This window comes from Corapipo altera, unplaced genomic scaffold (assembly GCF_003945725.1).
Source record: "Corapipo altera isolate COAL_440 unplaced genomic scaffold, ASM394572v1 113, whole genome shotgun sequence".
Lineage (NCBI taxonomy): Eukaryota > Metazoa > Chordata > Aves > Passeriformes > Pipridae > Corapipo > Corapipo altera.
Window position 1 is genome coordinate 12,000,910 of NW_020884895.1, and position 6,896 is coordinate 12,007,805.

General features: G+C 55.0%; 1 protein-coding gene across 1 annotated transcript; it reads left to right on the forward strand.

Moving 5' to 3' along the window:
- Positions 1-6,061, forward strand: MINDY4B (MINDY family member 4B). Its single transcript, XM_027647669.1, has 10 exons — positions 1-197; positions 867-986; positions 2,078-2,169; positions 2,437-2,602; positions 3,006-3,071; positions 3,586-3,656; positions 3,813-3,882; positions 4,194-4,345; positions 4,514-4,635; positions 5,919-6,061. The coding sequence occupies exons 1-10, from the start codon at positions 33-35 to the stop codon at positions 6,059-6,061; spliced, it is 1,167 nt and encodes a 388-aa protein (XP_027503470.1). The 5' UTR covers positions 1-32.
- Positions 6,062-6,896: the final 835 nt, after the last annotated feature.

Genomic DNA, 6,896 nt, shown 5'->3' on the forward strand with positions numbered 1-6,896 from the left:
TTTGGGTGCATGAGAGCAACAGCCCTGGCGTGATGCACGGTCTGCTCCTCTCCTTGCAGCGATGCCGGGGCAGAGCTGGCGATGGATCACCCGGAGCTGGGGAGCCCCCGGGGCCGCAGCCCCCCTCTACCGTCCCCCAGCCCCTCCCGCTCCCTCCGGGCACGGGCGGCCGCCCCCTCTCCCCGGACACGGCGATGGTGAGCTGCCTGTCTGCTGAATTAAGCATGAGCTGTAATTGAATCTCCTGAAGAGAAAGTCTCGGGAGCCTTTCCCGGCGTTCGGGCGGCTGCGGGCTTCAGCCTGCTGTCCCCTGAACAGGGCAGGGGATGGGGATGCATTATTTATGAGACTCTTAACGAACATGGCTGCAACACAACCTTAAAGCTGATCCTCAATAATTCCCATGAGAGAACCAGTCAGATGACAAGGGGAAATGTTTACCTGCACTTTGGGGCCTCCCTGACAAACAGCCTCAGATGGGAGTCACGATCATGGAATCATAGAATCGTTTGGGTTGAAAAAGGCTTTTTACACCATCAGTGAGCGATTCCAGCTCCGGTCGAGTGCCTGAGGGCGCTGCTGCCGGTGCCGCTGTCCAGCAGCTCGGAGGTTCTGCAGGTGATGGCAGTGCAGACCTTCCCCAAAAAGTGCACTGTACCCAGACAGAGGTTATTACACACTGTGACCGAGCTTCACTGGAGTGGCTGAGTACTGACTGAGCCCAAACATCCCCTTTGCTCTGAAGTTGTGAGGTCTGACAGTGTGACAGTGCTGTGAGCTCACCCTACCCACACCCCGAGACTTCCTGACGTTACAGGTCATCCCCCGTGCTGGGATCTGACCCCCCTCTGGCTCATCCTCGGCAGGGGCTGCAGAAGCTGCTGTTTGGGAACACAACCCCCCTGTTCAGCTGTGAGTGGGCAGCAGCACACTTCAGGTTCCGCCAGCCACACTCTGACCTGGCCTACGCGCTGCAGGCAGGGAAGGTAAAGTGTCACACAGCAACTGGCACCGGCTCCAGGCAGGGAAGGTAAAGTGTCACACAGCAACTGGCACCGGCTCCAGGCAGGGAAGGTAAAGTGTCACACAGCAACTGGCACCGGCTCCTCCCTGTCTCAGACATGCACAGGAGACAGCAGCCAGTGCTGGGAGCCTCAGCAGCACACAGCCCTGCCCCCACACCCCTGCCCCCCACACCCCTGCCCCCACACCCCTGTGCCCACACCCTGCCCACCTGCCAGGCCCAGTGTTCCCCACCGGGCTGGGTGCAGGGGCTCCAGCCACAGCCCCCTCACAGCCACAGCTGCCCTCACAGGGGAGCCTTTGGCCCGAGGCTGGAGTGGGATGGACGGCCTGGAGCCAGCAGCTGGCTGCAGGACAGACTGTGATACCCTTCTGTGAGAGGTTCACACGGGAGGGCTCAGGAGAGGCAGCAGGATGCACAAAGCAGCAGGACTTTCCTGTTTCTTTTCCAAGAATTAGACTTACTTAATTCTTCCTGCTCCACCTAGACATCTAACAGGTGAAGTCACCTACACTGTCATTTACCAAAGGAGTGAGGTTTTTTTCTTCCTCCTTATTTGTCATCACAACACTGCACCCAAAAAAGCAAAAGCCCAAGATAAACACTCAAACTGTAAATCCCCTAAATCACCTGGAGGCTGAAATCCTGGGTACAACCACAGGCACCACTCCCTGCATTCCAAGGCTCTGTGCTCCCAGGAGGTACCACAGCCCTGACCCCGAGCATGGCAGGGAGCAGGCACAGGCACAGGCACCCCCGTGCACAGCCTCACACTTGACCCTTTGCTGTGAGACTAGAGGGGAGAAAAAACAAACTGTGGGGCTTCCAAGCACACATGGTGTCTGGAGCTGGGTGACATTCCCTGGGGCCGAGCACTTTGAGGGAGGGAGAGAAGGAGGGAGGGCACCCATGGGACCCTTGCTGTCCCCAGCACACAGCCAGGGCCACCCCACAGCTTCCTCTCCATGAGGGCTTCCTGTTTTCCTACTGGCCAGGGACTGCTGGGAATGGCATCTGCTCCTCACACAGGGGGATTTGTCTTTCTGTCCCTAGGGGGGAACGAGAGCTGTTCTGATGGCCGTACAAGCACACATCATCACATACCTGCTCTTCACAAGAGACACAGAATATACTCACCTGGACAGGTAAGATGCTGAGCCTTCCCATGGGACACACAGGAATTATTTCCTTGCCTTCTTTGGATTCAGGCAGACCAGCTTCTGGGTTCAGCCAAACCAGACCCAGGTTCAGGTGTGCAGCTACAGGTGGGGATCTGTACCGGGGAGAAGCCTTGGCTGACCCCTGGGCAAGGCTTCTTCCCACCAAGTCCTGTGGTTTGGGATGGTGGCACACGCCCCTCCCCGGTGTGTCACAGCCCCCGGTGTGTCACAGCCCCCGGTGTTCCTGCACAGGCTGTGCCGGATCGGGCGGCAGGAACAGGGGCAGGCACTGGCCGTGGCCCTGGCAGAGACCCTGTGGGCAGCAGGAGGAGGTGGCAGAGCCGTCGTCTGCCTCACCACCACAGCTGGCACCGCGATGCCACGCGCAGGCTGCAGAGCAGAAACCTTCACGGACAGAGTGAGTATGGAAACGCCTGCTGCCAATGGAGCCTTCCTTAAAGACACCTTTGGCCTGGAATGTGGATCTCCTAAACCTGCTCCCTCACTTACGGGGCACCAAAGTGGCGAGCTCCCCAGACCCAGGTCCCACCACAGCCCAAGACACACCCACGTCACGGCAGGAGCTGCTGCTCCCCTTCATCAAAGGCCGATCTTCCTCCCCCTGCAAAAACAAGAATCCAGTTAGTGTGAGACTGCTCCCAACTCCCTGACAGAGCCAGACCCCGGGGCTGGGCAAGGGGCAGAGCAGACCCCTGCACTGTTCTTTCACTTGGCTAAAGGAACCACAGGATTCAGAAGCTCAGGTTTTTTATATAATTCACATCTCCTTTACACCTCCTTCCCCGTGCTTGTGCCCACAGATCCGGCTCTTTGAGTTCTCGGAGAAAGCTGCAGCTCAGGAGTTCATCTCCCACCACATAAACTGTGTAAGTGGGGATGTTTGCTCTATCCAAGTTATTTTCTTGCTGAATTACATCTTATTTCCCATTCAAATCAGACCTTTTGAAGGCAAGTGCCACCATCCGCAGGATGTGGTGTTAGCATACAGTAAAGTTCATGGATCTTCCTTTGGGAAGAGATCCTGCTCCCACTAAGATCCCTGGGACTTTAGCCACTATTCCAGCTCTCTCATCCCACAAACACTGGGTAAATGGGACAGCATTTTGTATTTCACTGAAATACAAGATGTGATTCCTTGCAGTCTCAGCAAAAATCTGGGGAAAAAAATGTACAAAACCCATTTAGCCAATAACTGGAAGTTTCTTTTTTTTACCTGATCCTATTCAACAAAATTAGTTATAAAATCTTCCTGGAATAACACCTTACTCATCTGGCTCAACACACTCACCTAAGGCCATATTGAAGCAGATTAATTGTTTTAATTAAATGTGATTTACTGGCCATAATTTCTTCCCTGTGATCCCTGATTCCTTTTTCCAGTTCAGGTGTGAAGGAAGCCACGGAGTGATCCTATTTTTATACAGTTTACTTTTCTCTAGGACACTTGAAAGGTATATTTCACTTTTTAAATATTTTCCTCTAGTTTGGTTACATCTTCTGAAATGGCTTTTCCTTTCCTCCCTTTCCCATCAGCCAGGCAGGGAAATGCAGCATCACTTCCAGCACCAGCCTGGCACTGCCCTGACATTCTGTGTTTGGCCATACAGGGTCCAAGAGGATTTGGGTGACACAGCTCCTCTGCTGAACGTCAGTTCTGGAAATGTCACCTGCACAGAGGTAGGATCAGCTACAATCCACAATCAAATGTTTCCCACATTTGATTTAGGAAAAAAATTCTTTTTAATCCAGAGAAAAAAACATAAGGTCATGCAAAAATATTTTGCTAATTTTAATCATGGCTGTGCATGCAAAAAACAGAGGATGATGATGATGGTGATGGTGATGACGACGATAAGAACAATAATAACAAAAAAGCCACCTGCAGCCTGGCGTTCCCCTGCTCATGACAGGCACGACAGAGCTGGGAGTGGGACCCCACCTGCAAAGGGTGTTTGCCCCACGGTGTGACCACGGGCTCTGTCCCCCAGGCCGTGCTCAGCCTCCTCCTGACGGGACGGGCGAGCCCCCGGGAGCTCGACAGTGGGGCCGGGGAGGCCCGGGGGCAGCGGGGCCCGGTGGGCTTCCTGCGCTGGGAGCGGGCGGCGGAGCGGCAGGTGAGAGAGGCAGGTGAGAGCGGCAGGTGAGAGCGGGGCCGGGCAGAGGGACCGCGGCTCCCCTCGGGCTCACAAGGCTGCCCTGCCTTGCCCTGCCCTGCCCTGTCCTGCCCTGCCCTGCCCTGCCCTGCCCAGGTGAGCCCCGCGCTGCACACCCCCCTCCTCCCCGTGTGGCTGTGCGCTGTCCCCGGCAGGCACGGAGTCCTCTTCGGCACCGACCCCCGGCTGCTCTCCCACTGGAGAGCAGAGAGGCTCTTCCACCTCTACTTCTACAGCGGGCAGCAGGAGCAGACCCGGACGGCACATCTGACCATAGGTACAGACCCGGGCTTGCCGGGGGGTGAGGTGTGGGCGTCACAGACCTCTGTCCCTCCTGTGCTTAGTACTCAACAGAAAGTTTAAACACACCATGAAGCAGGATTGTTTCATGATTAATTCAAAATTTAAATAACCCTCTCTCCAGCTGTTGTGTTTTCTCCATGGACAGTAACCAAGCCCCTCACAACCACTCCTCATTCCCCCACCAGCGGGACTGGGGAGAGAAGCAGGAGAGTAAAAGAGAGATAAAGACAGATTAACAAGGAAAGCAAAGGCCGTGCACACAAGCAAAGCAAAACAAGGAGCTCACTCACCCCTTCCCATGGGCAGGCAGGTGTTCAGCTCTAGGAGAGCAGGGCCCTATCCTGCAGAACAGTTACTTAGGAAGACCAACCCAAACATCCTCCCCTTCCACCTTCTTCCCCCACTTGCACTGAGCATGATGTCATATTCTCTGGAATATCCCTTTGGTCAGCTTGTGCCTCCTCCCAACCTCCCATGCACCCCCAGTCTCCTTGCCAACACGGCCTTGACACTGTGTAAGCTCTGCTCAGCAAAACCAAAAACATCTCTACATTATCAATCCTGTGTTCAGCACAAATCCAAAACATAGTGCCATACCAGCCACTGGGCAGACAGTTGAATCTACCCCAGACAAAACCAGTATGCCAATGCAGAGAGGCTGGCACGTGGGGGTCACCTTCCTGCTTCCAGCAGCTGACTGAGGCTGAAGTCCCTGTTTTCCTGCACAGCACCAGGTGCCACCACAGTCCTTGTGTTTCCCCCCAAGTTCCACATCCCGCCCAGAAAGGGTGAACTGCTCCTGTAACATCACTTGGATTGTGAACAACCAGGCTTTGTGCTTGGGGTGCAAAATTCTTGTTTCTCTACCACTGTGCACCACTCACCTTTGTCAATGAATGCCTCCCTCTTCCTCACTCTCCTTTCACTGCAGCAGATAAAGTGGCCAGAACCTTGGAACTAAGGGGTAAATCTGCAAGGAAAGGTGAATCGAGATCCACCATCATGAAACCCAGCATGGCCACAGATGTTATCTGTGCATCTGCTCAGAAAACAAACATGCAAACTGCACCCTCGGAATTTCCGGGGCAGCCCCAGCCTGGGAGGCCCTGCCGGGCTCCCCCAGCTCCCTGGGGCAGGGCAGCAGCACATCTGCACCCATGTGGCTGCAGAACCTTCTGCTTTTAACCTTCACCAAAACCTTTTTGAGAGGGATTGGGTTTTTTTGACTCTTTTTTTTTAACAGCATTTCCTCCTCAGACACTCACTCGCGTCACTGGGAAGAGGCACCAAGTGCAGACGCCTGCAGCCCAGGGAAGAGGTGCCCGGCCCTGGAGATGGCAATCAGGACCAAGTGGGCAGGTGCCACCGTCAGCTGGAATGGGACAGACCCCTTCTTCTGAGGAGTGAGCAGGATGGACCCCTGCTCCTGAAGAGTGCTCCAACTGCACTGGTCACTGCAGCATGGAGGACAAAAACACCTCCCCAAATCAAACAGCCCTTGGTGCACTGAGGGGCCGCCCTGTTCACAAGGCATCACACCCACTGAGGAAGCGTGTGCAGGTGAGGAACAGTCACCAGCAACGCTGCCCCACCACACATCTTCTCCAGGTGGTAGGATGCTGCTTCCCATGACAGCCAGCAGGAAAAGGAAAGAGTCAACCCCCGGCACAGCTGCCCAGGGCAGTGGTGGATCATTCTGGCATTTGTGATTCAGTGATTTTACTGTCATGCCAAATCCTGGCACCCTGCATCAGCCTGGCAAGCACAGGCAGGGCACATAACTTCTCACTCACAGTGACCACTGTCCACTTCCTTCTTCGTTGCCATCACTCAAAGAAGATCTATTAGTCATACCCTTAGCGCTAATGTACAGTTGCTAATGACAACTGCACTGAGAACAATAAACCTTCTGCAAGCAATCCAGAAGCTTGGTTCAGATTAATTCAATTTTCCAATGAAAAAAACCAAGTGGTGACATCGATCCTGAGATTCTGTCGGGCCAGAATGAGGAGCTGCCAGTTACAGCTGATGTGGGATCTGCACCTGCTCCTGTCCCCTTCTTGAGTTTCTGCTCAGTTCAGGACACCCCTGAGCACGTGGCCTCCCCGCTGCAGAGCTGTGTCTCAGCCCCAGTGCTGTGGTCCCGTGGCACCTGCAGCCCCACTGACACCGGGAGAGGGGCCCCAGGGCTGCCAGGGCTGCACCAGCCCATCACCCTTCTGTGCCCACACCGGC

Excerpts from the sequence above, each read along its gene's own strand:
- MINDY4B (XM_027647669.1), top strand. The coding sequence starts at position 33 with ATGCACGGTCTGCTCCTCTCCTTGCAGCGATGCCGGGGCAGAGCTGGC. Across the intron at positions 2,170-2,436 it reads GAATATACTCACCTGGACAG|GCTGTGCCGGATCGGGCGGC; the intron begins GTAAGATGCTGA and ends GTTCCTGCACAG. Across the intron at positions 3,883-4,193 it reads GAAATGTCACCTGCACAGAG|GCCGTGCTCAGCCTCCTCCT; the intron begins GTAGGATCAGCT and ends TCTGTCCCCCAG.